Source organism: Vulpes lagopus, chromosome 21 (assembly GCF_018345385.1).
Source record: "Vulpes lagopus strain Blue_001 chromosome 21, ASM1834538v1, whole genome shotgun sequence".
NCBI lineage: Eukaryota > Metazoa > Chordata > Mammalia > Carnivora > Canidae > Vulpes > Vulpes lagopus.
In genome coordinates, this window is record NC_054844.1 from 8603291 (window position 1) to 8626348 (window position 23058).

The 23058-nt window shown below is 45.4% G+C and overlaps 1 protein-coding gene across 2 annotated transcripts; it reads right to left on the reverse strand.

Annotated features, from left to right (window-relative positions):
* Positions 1–70: 70 nt before the first annotated feature.
* Positions 71–18618, reverse strand: FOXJ2 (forkhead box J2). Of its 2 annotated transcripts, none has more exons than XM_041736110.1 (11): positions 18488–18618; positions 12014–12360; positions 10657–10731; positions 9846–9914; positions 9521–9661; positions 8872–9070; positions 5968–6372; positions 5501–5602; positions 4729–4938; positions 3999–4097; positions 71–2836 (listed from the first exon to the last, which is right to left on the reverse strand). In XM_041736110.1, the coding sequence occupies exons 2-11, from the start codon at positions 12344–12346 to the stop codon at positions 2748–2750; spliced, it is 1722 nt and encodes a 573-aa protein (XP_041592044.1). In that variant the 5' UTR covers positions 12347–12360; positions 18488–18618; the 3' UTR covers positions 71–2747. The 2 variants fall into 2 exon arrangements, with proteins under 2 accessions (XP_041592044.1, XP_041592045.1); XM_041736111.1 differs by lacking the exon at positions 18488–18618 and adding an exon at positions 11659–11872 and having other exon boundaries at positions 12014–12155.
* Positions 18619–23058: the final 4440 nt, after the last annotated feature.

Consider the following 23058-nt stretch of genomic DNA (forward strand, 5'->3'; position numbering starts at 1 on the left):
TTCTCCCTTCCTACCCTGGCAAAAAGAAATTTGAGACCAGCACCAGTAAGATAAAACCATGTAAACATTCTTCTTCCTTTTCTTTTTTTATTAAGAAAGCATGCAAAACACAACAACAACAACTTGTGAGATCACACACCCCCTTGCCAGCCTGCACCAATGCAAAGCATTATGGGTGGTACAAGGGACTCACCAAACCAGAAACATGGGGGTTGAAGAGAGGAAAGCAAGGATGAGTATATCTATACCAAATAATTGCTCTTCCTGTCCCTCTCCTCCCATTTCTCCCTTATGTCCTCTTATAGGCAGTGAGGTCCTGCAGTTTTGCACACATCACCCAATACAACAACGACTATACTTCGAGCCCAGCCATGCTGGACCAACAAGAAAAAGGAGTATTGTTTCCATTTCATGGAGGGGAGGGAAAACGGAGGCCCAAAGAGAGTCAGCTTTGTCCTGTGCCATTTAGCCAGGCTGAGTTGAAATGGAAGGAAGCTAAGATCCCAGGAGGCCTGATAGCCCATCTCCAGCCCTAGCCCCAAACTTCAATTACTCTGGCAGCCCACCAGAGTCCTAATGAGACTAGTTTTCAGAAGACACAGTTGAAATCGTAAACAAGGGACATTTACATGTACAATTTTGTCTACCCTTGCAAATCCTGTGCAGATCTGAGTAGAACAGGGATTGAGAAAAGAGAAGTGATCCTCTGTAAAGAGAGTCTTGGGGAAGACAGATGGGAAGTTGTGTCTAGGAGGCACCTTGACTAGAAGGAATAAAGAAGAGATGCCTAGAACAGACACAGGGCAAAGGCATTTTGCCACCCTCTAAGAGAGATTCTCCTTTCCTCAATGGGAAATATCATGTGATACTTCAACCCCACTGACAGCCCAACAGCGGGGGATTCAAGCCACTCACACCCTCATATCTTACAAAGAACTTCACAGAAATAAAGTGCTCTTTAGTTAACCGCCCTTTCCTGCCCCTCTGCTTCAGCCTTCTTCAACAAACTCTTGCATATAACCCCCTTAAAAAGAAAGGAAGGGGTGGGTGAGGGGAAAAGCAGAAGAATGGAAAGCCAGATCTCCTGGAAGTCATGGGTAAATAAAAGAATATAAACAAAAAGCAGAAATAACAGAGATAGTGGCCTTGTCCATTCCTTACATGTCATTCTGTAGCTTTCAGAAAGCAAACATTCAGTGAAATAAAAACAGAAGTAAAATTGCTCTTCCCTCTTGCAGCTAATATTCAACAGTTAACATTAAACATACACTAAGTGCTTTGCAGCAGTAACTCATGGCCACTCCTCATTAAAGGAGAGAAGTTTGTTCCTTATCTTTTTCTGGGAAGGGGTCTCCCTTGGCCCTCATAAACTCTCCTCTCTAAATTATTTACTACCCTCTACCAATTTCCTTTACCCCTCAGAAGCCTAATGGCAAAAGCTTCAGCCCCAATGATCTGGATTTCAAGAGAAGCATTTGCCTACACAGCTAAATAACTGAAATACTCCCTGCCCATGTGTATACCAACTCCTTCTCTCTCTCTCCTCACCTTCTTACCATCGACACCATAGGTTTGGTTCTGCTACGATCAGTGGGAAAGAGGTTCCCATCTTGCCCTAGGATATGATGAAACTAAGAGTGTTAATGGCTTGCTTTTCTTTCTTGAGAGTTCTAGAAAATGGGAGAAGAAAATAAAAGGGGAGGAAGAGCTGAGCAAACAACTGAAGGAAGACAAAATACTATTTGCCAAATGAGAAAAGGGGATTGAAGGATAATTTGTAAGTGCAAATATGAGCCACATTTAATTTCCAGAGAAAATTATGTTTAAACATTCAAAAGGGTTAAATTGAAACTATCTCCTAAAAGCTGAACCTCTGCTGTATAGTTGTCCTCAATCCTACCACAGAAGCAGAGTTCTGGCTAAGACCAATCTATCTCCAATAGACTAAGGGGTAGGAATAAGCCAATGGAAGTTTCCAGTAACATATAGAAACTGACCGTTTTATATTCCATCACCCCTCTACAGCACTTGACTCCACCCAACCCAGACTTCTTATTCCACTAGGATTTTATTATCACCCTCCTGCACCACCACCATCACTCTTACCCTAGATGGGAGTGAGGATTGGCAGAGGTAAGGATTGAAGATCTAAAGGGACAAAAAAGAGCTCAGAGGACAAAATTAGCACCATTGAGTAGAACCTGCAAATTCATGGCTATGAAGCAGTGTTTTAGATCCCTTTTACTTGAGAATGTGGCTTCTCTAGTACTGGACTAAACTGACAGGAACAGAAAACAATTTAGGTCCAAAAGGTGAGATCAGCATTGAGCTTCTCAAAGAGAAAGGTCAATCAAGGTTTGAAACCTTTCTCTGTGGCCATCAAGGCCTCACCTTCCAGCCAGATTTTAAATTAGCAAGGGGTGAACACGGTCTGTGGGGGAGGGACAGGAGACTGGGGATAGCATATAACCAATAATAATAATAACAATAATAATAATAATAATAATACCATAATAAGAATAATAATAAAAGAATTAGGAAAAACACAAGAAGGAAGAGGAAGAAGGAGGCAGGAAAGAGGGGGTTATCTTCGGCAGCATCTTGCGGTGGCTTCTCTGACAGAGCAAGAAAAAAAGAGGATATATAACTATATACAGCAAGGAGGAAGGGATGGGCTGGGACTGCTCTTGCCCCACTGCCAGACTTCGCCACCCAGCCCTGGGCTCATGGACACTTTCCATGATGCCCTAAGTGATCAAGTCCCAGTCGAAGTCATCAGGGATCTCCTCATTGGCGCCAGGAGGTGGAACTGGTGGCCGAGGGACCATGTGGTGTGCTGTTGGGAAGAGAAAAAGAAATTAAAAGGAGAGTTATTCTATCCATCTAGATTGGCAATGCTCAGCCCCAAATAAGGGGCTGGTGCCCTTATTTGGCAATGCTCAGCCCCATGAGGAAGGGCTGGTGAAACTATAGTCCTTATCAGCCCAGAGTTATTTTTGCTGCTAGCCACCACTTCAGTGGTGGAAATAAACCAGAGCAAACATAGGTCACATGGCAATTTAATACTATGCAACCAGTAAGAATTATACTTATGAAGATCATGTAATAATGAAAAAAACCCATATAGAATGTACTATTATATAAAGTCACAGTACAGGAATTTGTAAACATTAATGTATAAGCAATGCATGAGCCGAGAGTCTGATGTCACCCGAAAAATTGAAAACACTTGTGGTTAGGCAGGATAATAATAGTGATTTTCCAAAATGTATTTAAAAGGGAACGATCTGCTCAATTTATACTCTTTATGGCAAGTTAGGGTTTCCTTCCAACCCTCCCTACCCCCCATCAGAGGTAGTTCAATCCCAGATCCCTGATACGAGGAGTCAGCTGACAGGAAAGCAGACATGGGCACAAAGCAGGTATGTCTGGATGACATGTTCATTGTATCTGCCTGAGCATGTCTTCCATCTAGATTCCAAAGCTGGACATAAATGTTCTATATCTTGGGTCTGCATGCATGCTTTTACTTCCTTTTTTTTTTTTTTTTTTTTCAAGATTTTATTTATCCAAATGAGAGAGAGAGAGAGAGAGAGAGCACGAGCTGGGAGAGGGGCAGAGAGAGAGGAAGAAGTAGGCTCCCCACCGAGCAGGGAGCCTGACTTGGGGCTCAAACTCAGGACCCCGAGATCATGACCTGAGCTGAAGGTAGACCTCAACTCTCTGAACCACCCAGGCATCCCCTGCTTTTACTTCCTTTTATGATCATAGGCACAAGTTTTGCTTAAAGTAAAGCAATCTTCTTTGGTCTCCCATGACATATGCCTCCCTCACAAATGGGCCCACCCTCCAGCCTTAGGGATCATGAAGGCTTACCTACTCCCAGCAGGGGCAAGCAAAAGGGAAGAGAATGCAGGCTCAGAGCCAGAGGAAAGCAAAACAGCTCATCAGGGCAGAGAGGGTTGGGTTGTTGGAGAAACAAGCTTCCCAGCTCTTACCTGGGCGATTGTATGCTGCTGAGTCCTGGGTGGGGATGGGGTACATTGGTGATGGGCCAGGGTAGAGGTGGGGGGCTTGTGGGTGCACATAAGAGTTCACTGCCAAAGCAAGATAGGAGTTACTTGAGTAAGCTTCATTCTATTCAATGAAGTGGGCCCACTATAGAGGGGGAAAGAAGTACTCTGTTTCCCCTTCATATCTGCTCCCTTCCTTGCTCTGTTTGGTTGCTCCAGCAAGCACAAAGGCTTTCTGCAGGAGCTGTTGGTCCTCACAGCTTAGGGTAAGAAGGGACCCTAATTGTCCCTGGAACTATAAAATATCAAGGCTATTCAAAGGATGACAAATATAGAAACAGAGATAGAAACACGATCCTTGAATCTCGTTTCACTGGCTTGAAGATCATGTAACCACAGAGAATCACGACACCACCTGATATGATCCAGGTTGGGGTAGCCGAGACACAAACTTGGAATGGGCACTTTCTCCTCCCTTTTCTTAAGTAATTCTGATCTCCCAAATTAAGGTGTAAAAAGAGAATCATACAGTTTTTCAGTACGGGACTTTACTAATACACTAAACCTTCAGTCAATGTAGTAGACAAACTAGTCCCACTGTTCAGTTTGGGTCACTGCTCATCAGATGATTTTTCTCAACTCTCTTCTGTCCTTTACCTCCCCCTCTCTTTTTGTCATAGTCTCCACCTCCTTGGCAACTTGCTTTGTTCACTACCTTGGTTCATGGCTGGCTCTTGTTTGCCACTGGTAAGGGCACAGGAGTCAGCAATACGGGCAGGGGCTGGTGGCCGGTGGGAGCCCCCTTGTGGGGGCACATGACCAGTCTGAGTGAGGAAGTGGTTGAGAGAGTCACACAGATTGGCAATGTGATGCTGATCGAGGCTCCAGTTCTTCTGCTCTGCCTGCCGTAGACTCTCCATCAGTTCTGCAAACAGAGAAGCAAGAAATGCTACCCTTTGCAGAGGTCCTGAGGCCCCTACGGTATTTACCCCTATCTCACTGATTCCCAACCACATCATGAATCAATGCCACTGACTAGGTTCATTGCCAAAAACAAATGACATCTCTTAGAGCTCTACATTTTCAAACTCTTCTTCTATTTGTTCCTTACTAAATTCTTATTATAATTTCCATCTCCACCAGTAAAGAAAACAAAATTTCAAAGTGAGCAAATGAATTAGCCAGTAAATGGTGACAAAACTACAAAATAGTGGTCCAGGTTTCTGAATTCCTGAGAGCCTTCCCTCTCTAAGGACAGAACTAGCCAAGATAAAACATGGTCATATTTTTAGTGCATTAAGGCTAAATTATGAAATTTGAAAATAACATTGGCATCATCCACGTTGGGAAATATGGAGGGGAAACAATGGAATCCTCCATCCCCACACTTCATTTAACCACTCCCTTCTGCTTTGCTGGTTTCTACTAGGCTTTCAACTCACAACATGCTCCTCTTCCCTCTGGAAGAGGTTCCTCTCATTACTCACCTGAGAACTGTGACTGCTCAATGCTGGACCAGTTGAGCCGATTCACCATCTTAAAGCTTTCCTTTAAGGAGTCGATATTGGAGCACCAGTCAGGAGGAAAGGCTGTAAAGAGGAGAGGAGAATGGATAATAAGCACTCTGACTATGCAAGGTTATCAATTATGTTACCAAGATAATCTTAAAATCTCTCTCCCTGGAGATCAAGAAATAGTAAAGCTATCGGATGCTTAGGGGATAGGCAACCTAGCTCACAGGCAGGAGAATATGTAAAGCAATCACAGGTGGTCAAAGAAGTCTGTAACATGGAGCTCTAAGTAGCAACATCTGTTCACTCAGAGATGCTGTGCTGGGGGATCGAGGCTAGAGACCCACTGTCAGCTTCCTAACCAACTGCACCTCCAGGCCATAGTCAGAAGAAGGGGGGCAGTTGGCCCTCCTCTTGGATCTCCCTGCACCCTCCTCACTCACCAAAGCCAGTACTGTTCATAGGAGCCTGGCCTTGTGCCTGTTGCTGTGGTGGCGGCGGTGGCTGCTGGGCAGGGTGGGGGTGGGGATGGTGCTGATGTGGGTGGTAGCCTCCGTGCTGCAGTGGGGGTGGATGCATGGTCATCACAGAGGGAGGCCCGTAGCCTTCAGCCCCCGCCGGCTTCCCACCTGGTGGGGTACAACCATCTGGGCTTGGGGTGTGCAATGGAGGAGCACCCCCTACAGCTGAGGGGCCCTGGGCTGGTGCCTGCTGTGGCTGCGGCTGTGACTGTTGGGGTGGTGGCTGTGGTGGTTGCTGCTGCTGCTGCTGCTGAGGTGGCGGCGGCGGCTGCTGGTACATGTAGTAGTTGTTAGAGGGTGGCATGTCCCCCAGGAGAGACGAGAAGCCTACAGGGTAGGAGGAGATAGCCAAGTGAATTGGGCAATGCATTTTTCTTTTTTTTTTTTTCCCCAAAGATTCATTTACTTATTTGAGAAAGAGAGAGCATATGTGAACAGGGGGAGGGGCAGGGGGAGAGAGAGAATCTCAAGCAGATTCTCCACTGAGCTCAGAGCTCAATCCCAAGACCCTGAGATCATGACCTGAACCTAAATCAAGAGTTAGACTCTCAACAGACTGAGCTGCCCAGGCACCCCGATGCATTTTTCACTAAACAAGATTTCCACGATTGAGATGGGAGGTCTTGGGCAGAAACCCCAGACTTCCAAGGGTAAGGCTATTCTAGGAAGGCAACGGTCCTCTTGGCTTCCTCTGCCACCCACCATTCTCCCACCTCTAATAACAGATGGAGTGCCTTGATAGTGCGGCAACTGCTAAAATGTTAGCAAAAAGGTCAGCCTGCACCTTTTTATGCTATTCCTCAGGGATCTGGGGGTAGGGCTGGCATCAAAGTGTCAAAATAAGTCAGATATCAGGTGAAGTTTAGAAAGTAAATTACAAATAAAATAAAGCCATTGGGCACCTGCTCTCTCTTCTTCTTTACTGTGTCTACACTCTTCTTGGATTCACTACCAACAAATGGAGTTGGATAAAGTGTAGAGCAAGGATAGATGAAGTTCTCACACATGTTGGGCAGGGGAGAACTAGAAACTGAGACCAGGTAGGGGCTTTCAGCCACAATTAAACTTGAGTTAATACTTGGCAGTCCTCATTCAACCTAATTTTTCACTTTGTTTATGAGGTCCTCCCTACTCCCCACTCCTGATCAACCAATCATCTGGCCTGCACTCATTCCTCAAGCAAAGGCTATAATCTTAGACCATAACGCTAGATCTAAATCCCCCAGGATCTAAAAAAAGAAATCTGGGATGCCTGGGTGGCTCAGTGGTGGAGCATCTGCCTTTGGCTCAGGGTGTGATACCGGGGTCCTGAGATTGAGTCCCACATCAGGCTCCCCGCGAAGGACCTGCTTCTCCCTCTGTGTCTATCACGAATAAATAAAAATCTTTACAAAAATAATTAATAAGTAAATAAATAAAAGAAGAAATCCACGGCAATTAATATACATTTCCGAAAGGTGGCTTCCAACCATTTTCAATCATCTCATTCATCTCCTGTGGCCTGTACAAGGTGACTGTAGGAACAAGAAGCTCTGATGCCTGACCTGAAGTCTTGACCCCTACCTCTGATTTCTTTAAAACCAGAAACAAACAAGAATCACAGAGGGCTGGACCAGATGATCTCTCAAGGAGACTTCCCAATAAGAACTTTAGATTACTCTTACATGGTAATTTGGGAAATTTGAGTATGGACAAGACATAAAGGAAGACATATTAAGGAAGTATTATCAACTCTATTAAGAGTAATAATGGCAGTGGATAACCAAGTCTTCATCATTAAGACTGCACACTGAAATAGTATCCATAGGTGAGATGACATGTCTAGGAATTGCCTTAAATTACTCCAATTAAAAAAAAAAAAAAAAAAAAAAGCTGGGTGGTAAATGAGCTGAAAAAATATTGGTACCTGTTAAAATTGGGCCATTTTAAAAGCTGGAAATCTAAGAGTTTATTATACTGTTTTCTCTATTTTTGCATCTGTTTGAGATTTTTCCTAATAAAAATCCCACATGGGGTGCCTGGGTGAGTTAGTTGGTTGAGGGTCTGACTCTTGATTTCGGCTCAGGTCATGATCTCACGAGCTCAGGTGGTGTGAGCAGGCCCGGAGTTGGGCTCCACACTTGGCACAGAGTCTTTTTAAAGACTAATTCTGTCCCTCCCTCTCTGCACACCTCTCTCTCTCTCTCTCTCTCTCTCTCTCTCTCTCTCTCAAATAAATAATCTTTTAAAAAAAATCAACATAAATAGGGGCGCCTGGGTGGCTTAGCCAGTTGGGCATCAGCCTCCAGCTCAGGTCATGATCCTGGGGTCCTGGGTTCAAGCCCTACATCAGGCTTGCCTGCTTCTCCTTCTTCTCCCTGCTTCCTGTTCTCCTTCACTATTTCTCTCTCTCTCTCTCTTCATCTCTCTCTCAAATAAATAAATAAAATCTTTTTTAAAAATCAGTATAAATATAAATATACTAAAGAATTAATTTGTCTCACAATGAAACAGATTCTGAGGGAAAGGAAACCACTGCTGTCCCCTGGTGGCCATCCTCTAAATGACCTGCTTGCAGCCATAAAGTCACTGCCCTTAGTTTTAGAAGAGGAATCCCTCCAACTCACTTTCTGAAGCTAATAACCCAGCCTGCCTCTTGAAACAGCTGTCCTTCAGAGCTAAGCCAGAAGAGTGTGACTCCAAACATTTTTGGTTTCTGAGATGGTTCCCCTGATCAGTGATCAACCTCTCCTTGTATGAAAAATAAGACAGAGGGAGAGAAGAGAATGTTATCACCCATTCAGGAGTATAAGGACGTTCATGGCCTCATCCCAACTGCAGGCTCACCATGCTGAGAGGAGGAAGAGGATTTCTCCAGCATGGATTTGTAGAGGTTGCGAAAGGACCAGCTTAGATCCTGAAAATTGATCTCTGAGTAGGAGAATTTGAAGTCGTGGTTGGTGTTATAGAGGGGAGGGGGACCCTCAGCACTTTCTCGGCCTGGAGCCCCTGCTCCTACCGCTCCACCATCCACAGATCCTGTGCCCTGCAGAAAGGAGTAAGAAAGACTTGATCCATGTATTAAAATAAGGACCCAAACATCCCCTTAATGGTCACCAAGCTCTCTGGCTTGTCTTTAGCCTCTCCTAACTTTTCAATGAATAAATACCCTATCCCTTCCTATCTCCTTTATTCCTATCATGATGTAACTCAAGCCTTTTTCCTAGGCTCTGTCCATCTTCCTTTCTCATAACCTTTTTGGTTCCTCTTCTCTTCTCACCACTTTTCTTCCCCCTTATCTTTCCCAAAGTTCTGTTACATATCCTCTCTCTCTCTCTGTCTCCCTCTTCTGCTTTCCCCTTCTTTCCCAATTTCTTTGCCTTATACGTCACAGATACTCAATACATCATTTTGAACTGGCAAATATAGGAATCTGTTCAGCCACCCACTCACCTACCCATCTATCCCCATGTACCCTGAAACCTCTACTTATTACCTGGCTGTAGCTGGTGATAGATGTGGGGCTCTGAAGTGACATCTGAGGATTCCCCTCAGAAGGCAGTGAGGCTTCTCCACTCCCTGGTACACCTCCCCGTGGGCTTTTGCTTGCCTCCTGTTCTGGTGAGTCTTGGGATAGCTGAGGGTTATAAAAGAATAGAAATCTAGAAGCAGAAGCTAAACATCCTCCCGAGATTGATGGTTTCAACTCTGCTGGTATTCATCCTTTGCCCCAAACATAGGAAAGGACTGAATAGACAAAAAAGGATGTAGAAGGATCAGCTGTCTCAGCAATGGCATCTCCCCATGAGGTACAGACTTACATCATCATCTGGAGGATGTCTTCTCTTTCGGGAGATGTCAGGGCAGGTGTCGATTGTCCAATATGAGCCCTGGAAAGAGAACCCATCCCCAGAGAAAACAAAATCAGTATACATGGAAATTTCCACCTTTGGAAAGTAGATATTTGGGAGAATTTCCACACACACACACACACAAAAATAAGTTATATTAAGAAAAGTAACTGGAGAATCACAGAGAATCCTGAGGGTACTGGCTATTTTTGAGGAGTACATTTGTCCTAAAAGCTCAATGAATAAGTCAGAGGTATGTGATCCGAACACAGGCCTCGATTGTTCTGGAGGAGTAAAATGATAGTATTTAGTTCAAAGAGCTGGAAATGCCCAGACACAACCCTCCCCTTCTGTGTGATCTAAGGCAATGCTCTCCTGAACTCCAGCATCCACATTGATCAAATGAAGACATTGATTTATCTTTTTCCTTTTGAAGATAAAAGTGATGGGCTTTTTTGTATAGAAAAGTTCCTACAAAGATTATTAAGTCTACCTTTCACATCTAGAAAGAGTGCCACACATAAGAAAGGGGGCATTAAAGTTAACTTTACCATAAATAATTCTATTTAAAAAAAAGATTTCACAATCTTTTTTCTTAGTCACCCGTGCTCGTGGGGGCTCACAAACATGATAGCCACACTCTTCCTTTAAGAAAAAAAATAAAGCTGCTTCTCTAATTAACTTATTTCCTCTTCTGGGTAATTAAAACAGCCACAGGACTCTAGGCTGTCAACTACTCTCCTTCCTGCTCCTCCTTTCGATGCTTACAGGAGCGTCTCACCTTCCCAGGGTCATCCCGAGGTCTGGGTACCTTCCGGAAACACTTGTTGAGAGAAAGGTTGTGCCGAATCGAATTCTAGGGAAGCAGAGAAGCAAGTTAGCTTTGAGCATTGTGTAAAGCAGAAAGTTTTCCAGTAGGACACAGAGGGACAGACACAAAAGGATGTAACATACATAATAAAGTTCCGGTATCTGACAAACTTAGGACCTCTTAACTATACTGATGGAGGAACTTACCTAGCAGATAGTGAGAGCAAGGAGATCAGAAAATGCAGAAATTTAATCAATGGGAGGTAATGCCTATTTAAGTACCAGGTGCTTCTGGTATATATATATATAAAACTACACAATCTTTCTGGTTATATAGTTTTTCAATCTTTCCACCCAACTGACAACAGGTATATAAACACCTCAAAATCACATCTGCCCAGTTTCTTAATTCATTCTGCCTCCAGTAAAAGAATAATACTTTAAAACTGTTTATATAAATAAAAACAAAATATAAATTAAGAACAAAACAAAGGCACAAGTTCACTTTTGTTTTCTCCACAGCCCACAGAATGCTGCATTTGGAGGAAAGAAAGAATGTTGCATATGTGTGTTGAGTGAGGCTGGGGGTTGTGGTAGCTAGCAGGGACACACTCATGAAGGAAAAGCTGAATGCTTTCAATAGACTCCAGATCATTATCTGGTTTGTATGTCAACTAGAGATTTACAGAGCAAAAGAACTACATTAAATCCCCATTCCTACTCAACAACTGGCAAATGAGTTACTGTTCCAAAAGATGAAGAACATCAGTCTTTCTTTGCTTGGAAGAGGAGTTTTCTTCTTCCTCTATTGCCAGCCAAACAACTTATGCTGTTACTACTTGCTTGGTGAATAGGCTGTTGGTGAAAGACCTAATCATCATCAGTAGTAGTAGTAGTAGTAGTAGTAGTATACAAATTTCAAAAGATGAGGACTATGTGCAACAAAGCTTTGGAAATCTGATGAGACTCCTACCTCTAGGTAGGAAGAAGCAATGCCATGCCTTGCACAGTGACTTGAACATAGTAGAGTGGCAATAAGTATTTGTGAAATGAATGAATCTCCTTTTTGAGGACTCAGAAGGTAAGAGGGTATGATGAGCAACAGCATCCTGCCATCCTCATAACTACACTTAGTGGCTCGATATCACTGGAGTTTCCCTGATATACCTTATGAAAGTTGTTCAACTCTGAAAAAGAGTAGGGGATGGGAGATATATAAGATTTTAAGTTCACACATCTCTGAAACAGGTCAGAGTGGACTGGACCAGGTTATAGGAAGAAACAAAAGTAGAGAAAAAGATTGTCGCAAGTTATAGAAGCCATCCCACCTTCCAACCAATGCCAGCATTCTTGTAATAGGGGAAGTTATCACAGATCCAGCGGTAAATCTCACTGAGGGTCATCTTTTTGGCGGGAGAGGAATTGATGGCATAGGTGATGAGGGTGGCATAGCTGTATCGTGGCTTGCCATCCTGGTGCACTGCTGCGTCGTCTTTACTCAGGGTGGCATTTGGATCTGTGGGTGAGCCTGGGGGACACTTGCGGCTGCCACCTGGAGGCCCAGCCTGGGAGGCACTCCCAAGCTTCTCAATGGTAGCTCGAAGGGTCAGCTGGGGGAGCCAGTCTATGGAGGTGAGGCTACTCTCTAGGTCAGAAGCCATGGTACTTCTGGGTTCTGCAGAGGAGAGAACAAAGAGGAGAGGAAAATAGAATAGATGAGTGTTTTATCTGGTTAGTAGCACCAAGTAATATTCAAATCTTAGTTCTTTAAGGGAAGTAGAGTTTCTTCCCTCTATAATTCCCATGGGAGACTGTCACAGGACAGTCCTCAACCAAGGGTCCCCAAAGCTCCCAAGCAATATACCATCAATCATCTACCAGATGACAGACTGGTACTTACCCTGTATCTTAATGTAGAACATAGCCAACAGGACTCTCCCTTCATTTAGGACTAAAAGAGAAGTCAAACAACCCACCCAGTTGTGCTATTCCCTCAATTCTCCTTATTTAAACCCCTACAACACAATATCTTAAACTGTATCATATTTTTCTGAAAACTTAATAGACCATATAAAATCAGCCAAAGTCTACTCTCCAATTATGTGATGCTTGTTTTATTTACATACGAGATCCACAGATAGCACAAGTGAACATGTAAAGAAAAACAGAGTAAACACAAGTATACACCAACGAAGCACACACCAACACTTTTAAAGATGTTTCGTATTAGGTAGATTTGAGCACTCACCCTTTTTAATCCCATATATGTGCACATGAGGCATATGAGATTTATCCCAAGCAGGAATTATATATGACAATCAGCAAAGGACAGATGCAAGACACACACATACACAGTGGCCCCCATACCCAGAGATCAGTTAGGTATACAATGTACATTACCAGCAAAGCACAAAGTCACACACAGATGTAACACATCCTGAGCACAGCTGCCCACACCTTTAAAGCTACCCCTGGCATGCTCCCGCCCACAGACACCAACACCAGGAAGAAGTCATGGGCAAGGACCTCCCACCTCTGAGCCTGCTGGGCTTCACTGAGCTGGGGGAGACACCCAGCTGTGTGCACACCGGTAACAATCAGATAGCCTGGCTAAAAATAGCCACTCTGGGGCTAAGAGCTGGCTCCCCTTCTCCCGCCCCCCTCCTCTCTCCTTCCTTCCCAGCCAGGCACGCAGGCTTGCTGCACCTCCATGCAGACTCCTGGTGCTGCCAAACCGCCCACGCCTGATGTTTGCACACCCTGCCGCCACCCACACAGCCTGGGCGCTCTTGCTGGCAGAGCGGTGCAGCTAGAGTGAAATCTTGCACACCGGGTGCTGCTTTCTGCTATTGCAGGGTCTCGGAAGGCTGGCAGGAAGTGCTTGGTAGCCAACTGGCGCTCCCCGAGTGCCCATGCCAGCCACCCCCCCTGAGCACTCCCTGCTTGACAGGTTTGTGCCTGCACGGCCCGGAGAGGCCGGCCAGTATTTCTTTCCCGTGTCCCTGTTGACAGTCCCACCAGGGCTTTTCTCAGGAGGAGCCAGGGGTAGCTGGCCCTGTACAGAAACACATCATGTCTGTAATGTCTAAATCCGCACCTGGATGATATGCACAAGTGTTAGGACCCCACACGAATCTACACACTCCAGAGTCAGAAGCTCAAGCCCAGGTATGACTGTCTCCCCCTGTGTTCTGACTCCAACACATCTCACAGGCTGTCAGCTCACTCCATCTCCCGTGGCAGTGACTCTCCTCCCCTTGAGACTGACCCTCTCTCCTAAGGATCAGCATTCTCACTCATGTCCCTGTCCCCCAAGGTCCCCACCCACACAATCTTTGCATGTAGGCACATGCACCCTGCGCTGGGCTCCTCACCAGCAACACACCCACTCCACAAAGCTGAAGGAAACACCTCAGTGCCTCAGGGGCCTGAACAGCATGAGACCCAAATGAAACCGAAGAACTGCCTGACAGGAGAATGGGGTGAAAAAAAAAGCTGTTTATAAATAGCATCATGAAGGGATTTCTCCTTCATCCTTAGCTTCTTTCCCCACCACCATCCTTTCCAGCCCACCACCACCATTTTGCCTTAAAATCATGGAAACTCTTGGACACTAATGGGGACATTTAATCATTCTAGGAAGGTTCAGACCTCCTAGCACATTACTAAGTCAAAACACCACAGCATCCAGGGTAAAGCAGGGCGCTTGGGGCAATCATTGGTCCTGCAGGTGGGTAATCACATCCGAACAGTAATGTGACAATAAGCAAGTGACCAGAGTTCTCCTGGGTCCTCCCCAAAAGGGGAGGTCTGTAAAGAATTTCCTAGTATCTCCTGCTAGGAATCCCTAGGAAACCTCATCTTAAGAACACAGAAGCCTTCCGCAGACCCTTCATTTGAAAGTCTCTCAACACTGGACAGGGACATGATAATACATTTCAAGCATTTTACAGAACCCATTTGGCACATGCCAATCACTCTGAACTGTGGAAAGGGAAGCGCTCAGCCTTTGCTGATTGTTCTCTGATCTTCCCTAGCCTTACACCAGCACCAGATTAGGAGAGGTTAAATTTAACCTTTCTCCAGCATTCTCTCAGTCAGCCCTCCAGATACTGCCTGGCACTCAAAATATATCCTAATCTGGGATGCCTGGGTGGCTCAGTGGTTGAGTGTCTGCCTGCGGCTCAGGTCATGATCCCGGGGTCCTGGGATCGAGTCCCACATTAGGCTTCTTGCAGGAACCCAGCTTCTCCTTCTACCTATGTCTCTTCCTCTCTCTCTCTGTTTCTCTCTCATGAATAAAGATAACCTTTAAACACATATATTTAAATATCCTAATATATACATAATATATATTATATATAATAATATAATATATATCCAAATATATTAGGATATATATATCCTAACATATATATCCTAATAATATATATTATATATATATATATTATATATATATATAATATATATATATCCTAATATGACCAGATTCTTGTAAGAAGCTTGCAGCAAAAGGTCCTTCTGATCTTTTGGCACCATGCTCCCTTTACCCATCCCACTTCCTCACCCCCATCACTTCCCCATTCTTGAAGGGCAGCCCAGTGCACAGAACCTCAGAGATGAGGTCCCTCAGTTCTATTCCCAACGTTGACACTGACTCACTCAATGTCCCTAACCATCTGGTGCTCCCTGAAGTCCTGATGCCTCAGTTTCCCCCTCCAATAAAAGGGATGAAGTCATAAACACTGCCAAAGCTTCATCCTTGGAGGGAAGTGAATGAAGCTTAATGAGCTCGTGGCTGCTTCACATTCCATGCTCCCCAAAATAATGGCACGAGGCTAATGTGCAGGGCTATTATTAGAAAGGCAAACAAGAGATACTTCCATTTCTCAGTCCAACCAACCTAGTTACCCAGACCTCTCTCTCCAGGTGGGCCCCATGCCACTGGGCTTGGGCAGAACCTAAGTCAGGCTACATTCTTCTCTGCGCGCTGGAAGACTGAAAGGAAATACCCATAGAACCTGGGAAAGGCAGCCAAAGGGCAGGCTCCATCACATCCACAAGACGTCTAATTAAGACTACAGTACTGGGAGAAAGGTGGAGAAAAAGAGAAAGACATTCTGTTGGAGTGGATTAGTGACCCTAGATGAGATGTGTAAGATCCAAAATAATAGGTAAAGTTTTCTTCCCACTTTATCCAAAAGGCCAGGAATTGTTCTCTGGATGGTGCCAAGGTCAGGTACTCCGGAATGATAACTTCCTGCTCTGGACAGAATGCCAAAACTAATAGAGCAGTGGTTAAGTTTACCACATCACCAATTACCAGTCAGGCTGCCTGGGTTTCAATCCTGGTTCCATTATGTCCTGGCTGTGCAAGCTTGGGCAAGTTACTTAACCTCTCTGTGTTGTTTCTTCATCTATAAAATAGAGATGATAACTGTACCTGCATAGGGTTGTTGTGAGGATTGCCTCAAATTAATATTTTAAGGCATTTAGTAAGTGTTATGTAAGTGTAACTATTATTATTATTTTGAATGGGGGAAAAAAGAGAATATTAGAAAATAGAAAGCAGACCATAGAGGTAAGAATGGAAGCAGCAAACCTGCAATGATTCACATTACCAAACCTGCGCTGAGTTTGTAATAGCTTTCAGGATGCCAGAATCTAAAACTTTTACTTTGGAGATAGTATCACCCCACTACTAACCAATGCCAGGACCAAGTAAAGTCCAAATATGAAGGAACGAGGGGATATCACCTCTTATTTTTCAGCAGGGACCAAGTCTAGTCATAAGACATGATCTGGAAAACAGCACCCTCTAAATCATAGTTAATCCAACCCAACAGCCATCTGCTTCCAACAGATACCGCAGAGGCAAGGAGAATTAGGGAAACTCCGTCCCTAATTCAGGGCCAGTTACACTGTGTGGTGGTGGTACACCTGGAGCTGTTGTGATACAGTTCACTCTGAGCCACTCAACAAGTTGCATTCCAGCATCTGGGAAAGCACTTTGGGAGAAATAGGTTGCTATTATACCAGAGTCGGCTCTTTTCACAAAGCAGGGGAGGGAGTTCTCAAGTTAAGAGCCAAGGATCCTCATGCTTTTGAGACCAGAGATATCAGAAATTAAACTCTCCTGCTGGCTCTAGAAGAACTGACCCCAGCATGACACTAAGATGCCCTGCCATATGAAATGACTTTCGCCCAACCATTCGCGAGGGTTCCCGCTGGCCACGGCAGGCCAAGCCCTCTCCTCCAAGCAGGGAGCCTTACCAGCACCCTCTCCAGGTCCTTGAACAGAGGCACCGGCTTCTAGAGGCCTACCAGAAACATAGGATTCTGGGTAATTGGAGGCTTGGTCTGAAAAACACATGACTATCTCCACACACGTACCCACTCAAAACAGAGCCACATTCACCTGAATTAGGAAACATAGGCACACCATGTAGAGAATGCACAGCACAGCTATACAAACCTAGATGATAACGCTGTCTCATATACCACCACGTAAGGTGGTTTCCAGGACCAAGTGGCTGTATGTAGGGACTTAGGCAGCCCATTATGGCCCAGATGCAGAAAGAAGAAACATAAAAACCCACTTAGGATGAAGTGTTGCACTTGGTTTTGCTATAGGTGCACATAGAAAATGAGAGATGTACTAAAGGTAAAGCAGGGAAGCGGGCGCCCAGCTAGTGATCCCAGGCTGCAAGACACACTGCTAAACACGTAGCCCGGTGTCAGCTAGAAGGAGGTCCTGGCACCTTTTTCCTGCCTTTTCTGACAATGCTGGTCTTTGGTGATTCCTGCTCATATCTCATGAAAGAAACTTAAATAAAAGATTCCAGGGACACACAACTGAACAAGAAATGGGAAGGGAAAAGATGAAACTATTAGGTGGTTTCTGAACGAAAATTCATCACAGGTCAAATCTCCCTGGTGATCAACTTTTTTAGACGAAAGACTGGAAGGAGACTGAGCAGCAACACCCCTCTCTTCCTAGCCAGGATCTGCTTTTTCCTGATGAAATGGCGGTGAGGACGGGAGCTGTGGACAGGAGCTATGTAGGGCACAAGGACAGGCGTACAGGGCCAGCATTATGGAAGAATTTCAACCCAGGAGTTGGTGTTCCCCTACACCCTTTCTTCCTGCCTTGGGACATTTAGGATTTCCATTTTCCCTCTGGATTTTATTGATAGAGGCATGCTTCCATCCGGAATGAGTATGCCGCAAGAGAAGGTCTCCTGGCGTCTGAGGAAGGGTGAGTGGGGACAGACTGACTTTCTTGTCCAGGAGATGGTAATCACAGTGGGTTGGAGAGAACAGCTCTGGTAGACATTAAGCTGACGGAGTCTTACAAGGTAAGAACAGCTAATATCAGTGGAAGCCCTAGCCAAGTCTAGGCCATGAAATGCCACGATGACTTTAGTGAAGTAAAAAAGCCCAAGAATGGGGGGCAGTATGGGATCCTGGTTGGGAAGTATCCATCATTATTACACAGTATGGATGGAGTTCTGAAAATGCAGGTGTTTGCTGATATTCCTCTGACCTCAGCATGGAAACATACGCGTCCCTAGGGACCTCAAATGAATCCCATCCATCTAGCCACCGAACACTAGGAAACCCATTTCTCAGAGCCGCTGCAACAAGATAGAAGTTTGAATCCAGGAGCTTCTTCAGAACCCATTCCCCAGAAGAGTCTCTTTTTTCCTTCCCCAGTGATGAAACCCAAGAGCCACCATGTCAGCCCCTCCTACACCCACTGGTACCTAAAGAGGACAGAGAAGGTGAAAGAAAGCACTAACCTGTCTCCAAGGTTCCCCCAGTAAAAGGAGGGAACCACCTGGTACTGGAGTTTGGGGTTGGAGGGACTCCCCTCTTCAAAGGCAGATGAAGGGTCTCATCCTCAGTGGCTCTTCCTGTACTTGGCTGAACATCCCAAACTGGGGTGGGGAACCGGGTCCCCTGAGGATGAGGAGCGGAGGGAGGAGGAGGAGGAGGGGGAGGAGGAGGAGGAGGAGGAGGGGGAGGAGGAGGTGGAGGAGAAGGAGGTCCTACCTGGGGAAGGTGGCACACCCCCCACACCCTGCCAGTTACCCTGGGGAGGAGGGGAGGAGCCTCTCCCAACCAGGAGTTGTCTCCTCCCCCTTGGGGGAGTCCCCCTCCCCCCCAAACTGGATCTTTCGGGAGTGGAGGGCTCTTTCTGTCCGCCGGAGATCTGAGCGGAGGGGCTCTGCCCTGTTCCACTGTCTAGGTGCAAGGAAGTTGAGAGGAGAGTTCTTCCCCTCTCCTGAGAGGCCGAAAGCCGACTCCTCTTCTTTTCCCTCGAGCGTCCCCCGCTCCTGGACGTCAGGACTCGTCTCCCCTGTGAGTACTGGATCGGATGGAGGGCGCCTACTCCATAGGCATTTCCTCCTTTCTCTGAGCCTCAAAAGTCCTGAACTGCGGCGCGTGTGCGTTTGGAGGGGTGGAGGCGCGCTGGGCGGTCTCGCTCGGCCCTTCCTCGGGTAGGATCCCCCGTCTACTTCGGGAGGTCAGTCCCCGGCCGGGAGGGGGTGTTCCTCGCCCCTAGGGGAGGCGAGACTCTCCTCGACAGGGGTCTCTTCGGTCCCTCGCCCGAGTGGAAAGGGTCCCCCCTCCTGCGCGGGGAGAGGCTGCTCGCCCCCGCTCCCGCCTCGGCTCCGGGGGCGCCCCGAGGGTGGGGTTCTCCGACTCCCCGCTCTCCCCGAGCTGGCCTGGGTAGCAGGGTCCGGGAGGCCGCGGCTCCCGACTCGGGTCCCCGGCTACCGTGGCGGCAGCGCCTCCTCTAGTCCCGTCCCGTCCGGTCCGCTCCGTTCGGCGCGCGAGGCCCCGGCGCTGCCACCCCTCGGGCTCCGGCCGGTCCGGGCTCCCGGGCAGCCAGAAGGCGGACGGACGGTGTCGGGGCTCGGCTCGGGCTCGGGCTCGGCTCGGCTCCGCTGCAGGCCCCGGCTCCTCCCCGGCCTCCGCGCCGCGCTTCGCGCCCCTCCCCCTCCCCCGCCCGCCCGGCCGCCGCCGCGGCCGCCGCCGCCGCCTCCCGGCGCGGGTTAAGGAGGAGCCGGCGGCGCCGGGAGAGCCGCGGGGCCCGCAGCCCGGGGACGCGCCGCCGCTCGGGCCGCTGCAGCCGCGCGGCCGCTGGACCCCGAGCGCTCCCGGGCGGCGCGGGACGGCAGCCCCTGCGCTCTGGATCCGGACAGTGTACCCCCGCCCCCCGCCTCCAGGGCACGCCCGACACTGTCAGCCGCAGTTGAACGCGCGCCCTGTGGCGTGTTCTACGCGCTACAGACCCGAGGCGCTCTCCCCGGAACGCCTCTGATGGGCTTCCCGGTCCCCGGAGACGGTGTGTCGAGGGTGATGGCGTTGGGTCGGGGTTAACCGGTTACCCTGACATCATCCTGGAGTTCAGCAAACGCCTGGGCGTGTAAAGAGATAAAGGAGCATGCAACGGAGAAAACTGCAGACCAAACTCTCTATAAACTTGAGCAAGGCCCCTGGTCTGTGGAATCTTAGCGCAGAGGGGACCTCGAGACTCGCCCTGAGTACCCACGAGGGCTGGTGCAGAGACCTCATGAGATGACTGATGTGAACGTGCTTTTTAAACTGCACGGTACACAGAGGTTGCAAAACATGGTTTCTCACTGACGGGCTTGTAACCCATCTTATCCTGAATGTCACCCAGTATAGCATGTTCTTCTCTGCCCTTTCCAGAAAACCCCCCACCCAGAGACTGAAAAGGCCACCAGGGAGCCCACCTCTACTTTTCCTCCTCCAGTCACATGATTCCTCTGGAAATTCTTATATAGTTCATCCTCTGACCTATTAAACTGTTCTCATTCTACTTTCCATCATATAATATAATATGAAGGCAAAAATGTCATCCACGAAATATTCAAATTCCTCCAAAAAAGACTAAATATTCAAGATTACAGCTTGATGACTACATTACACATCAAGATGGTAAAGTCTTTTATCTTCTGGCTAAATGTATGATAGTTTAGGTTATACATATGTAAAGTTACTTTATAATTACAGTGTGCCCAGGCATTGAGCTAAGAACTCTGCCTGTATTATCATATTAAATTCTTCCAGTGATCCCATAAGGTACTACTATTATAATACCTATTTTACAGATGAGAAAACTGATTTAGAGATTATGACTGTGTCTAAATTCACATGATTAGCAAGTAGTAAAGTCAGGACTGAAACTAACAAATCCAAATAACTGCAAAGACCCAACTCTTAACTTCTATTTCATTGCCCTGAACTGTCAGAATCAAAAACCACCCTTAAACTTATTGTAATAGAGATGTATGGGGACAGATGGTAGTGACATTTGTGATTGAATATAGCATAATGGATACATGTGTCCAATCACTAGGTTGTATACCTGAAACTGATGTAGCATTGTGTGTCAACTATACTCAAAACAGAAATTAGATAACATTTCCTCTACATAAATAGAAAGCAGAAAGGTCAATTGGTTGGTTGTGATATATATATATATATATAAGGAAGAAAAATTCTTAAACTTAAAGGAAGTAAAACCCAATTGGGCCTTTTCTTTCTCCCAACCCTTACTATATCCAGATTTAAAGCTGTATTTCCCTTTTTAACATTAACTTGTTCTCCCATACACAGATAATTTGTTATCAAATGCTTCTTGCCAAGTGTTAGATATTCTGTTATGTTTCATTTGTCAATCATTTTCGACATTTTCTATGTATTGTCAAATTTGGGGAACACGGGTAGAGAGGTAATACTAAAAATGGGAAAGCTTGGGAAGAATTAGACTCTCTTTTCCTAGAAATTTAGAAAAATTGAAAGCTCATGAAATTATTTGATATATGCAAGATATTTGTTGCATTATTTATAACTGTAGAAAATGAGAAAATTTGCTTAAATAACCATAATAGGGTAACCATTAAATGGTACATATAATGGTATAATAGATAATTTTCTTTTTGTGTCTTCTTACCAGTTAGATGTTTTTCAGTGGGCCTGCATTATTTTAAATAACCATTTTTTCATTTATCTGAATATATTCTAGTAAGAAAATCATGTTTAAAAGTTTGTATAATACAATCTATAGTTGCTTTTTGAATATATACTTAGGTATATGTACATATTTGAGTATACACATCAAAGATGTGAGCTTGAAGATTATTTACCTCACTTTCTACTATATCTATAATTAGTGTTCATATGGGTTTTGCTTATGTAATTTTTAAACTAAAACAAACTGATAAATAAGCCTGTGTTTGTTTTGTTTTTGCTCTAAAATGGGGGAAGCACTTGCATTCATCCTCCGTGTACTTTGCATTAAGGAGGGTGAGATGGAGCAGAATAAAAATATAGTCACTGAGGTGCACCTGTCTGGCTTAGTCATTAGAGCATGCTGCTCTTGATCTTGAGGTCACGAGTTTGAGCCCCATATTGGGTATAGAGCTCACAAAAAAACTACATATATGTGTGTGTGTATGTATTATATGTATGTATGTATATAGTGTGTGTGTGTGTGTGTGTGTGTATATATATAAAGTTGATGATAATATGCCACGATACTGTTCTGGAAGCATTTATTAAAGACTTCTGTATTGTATGAAACTCAGTGGATAAGATTTGTGTATCCAAATCCCAGCTGTGGTGCTCAATAACTGTGAGAACTTAAATTACTTAACTGTTGTGTTTCCTCATCAGTAAAATGGGGATGATAATAGTACCTACTTAACAGTGTTGTGGAAAGACTACATGACTTTATGCATGGAATGCATCTAGATAAGTGCACGGAGAAGAACTTGCAGCTTGAAAGAGGCTTAAAAATCACACCAAACAAATGCAATGTATATGGATTAAGAGATATAGCCATCAAACACAATATATAGACATTGCACATTGCAGCAGGGGTGTGTGGGGGGGGTCCTGATTTGAACAAAGCAACTGGAAAAAATATTATGAAGCAGTTGGTACAGTTTCAATCTTAACTCTGCTGATATCAAAGAATTATTGTTAGATGTGTTAATAGTTATTATTGTTATTATTTAAGTATCTTTATCTTTTAAAAATGCATACTGCAGTATTTAATCATGAATTGCCTGAAATTTCCTTCAAAGTAAGCAAGGGATGGGGAGAGAGGTATAGATGATAAAAGATTGACTAAGTGTTGCTTATTACAATATGTTTTGTTTTGTTTTTGAAATACTAGTCTCCCGGCACCTGGCTGGCTGAATCAGTAGAACATACGACTCTTGATTTCAGGGTGGTGAGTTCGAGCCCCATCTTGGGTGTAGAGATGCTTTAAAGCAAAATCTTTTAAAAATAAATAAATAGAGAGACTCCTAACTCTGGGAAACAAACAAGG

Excerpts from the sequence above, each read along its gene's own strand:
- FOXJ2 (XM_041736110.1), bottom strand. The coding sequence starts at position 12,346 with ATGGCTTCTGACCTAGAGAGTAGCCTCACCTCCATAGACTGGCTCCCC. Across the intron at positions 5,603-5,967 it reads TATGAACAGTACTGGCTTTG|CCTTTCCTCCTGACTGGTGC; the intron begins GTGAGTGAGGAG and ends TCCTCTTTACAG. Across the intron at positions 4,098-4,728 it reads AGAGCCAGCCATGAACCAAG|TGAACTCTTATGTGCACCCA; the intron begins GTAGTGAACAAA and ends TTGCTTTGGCAG.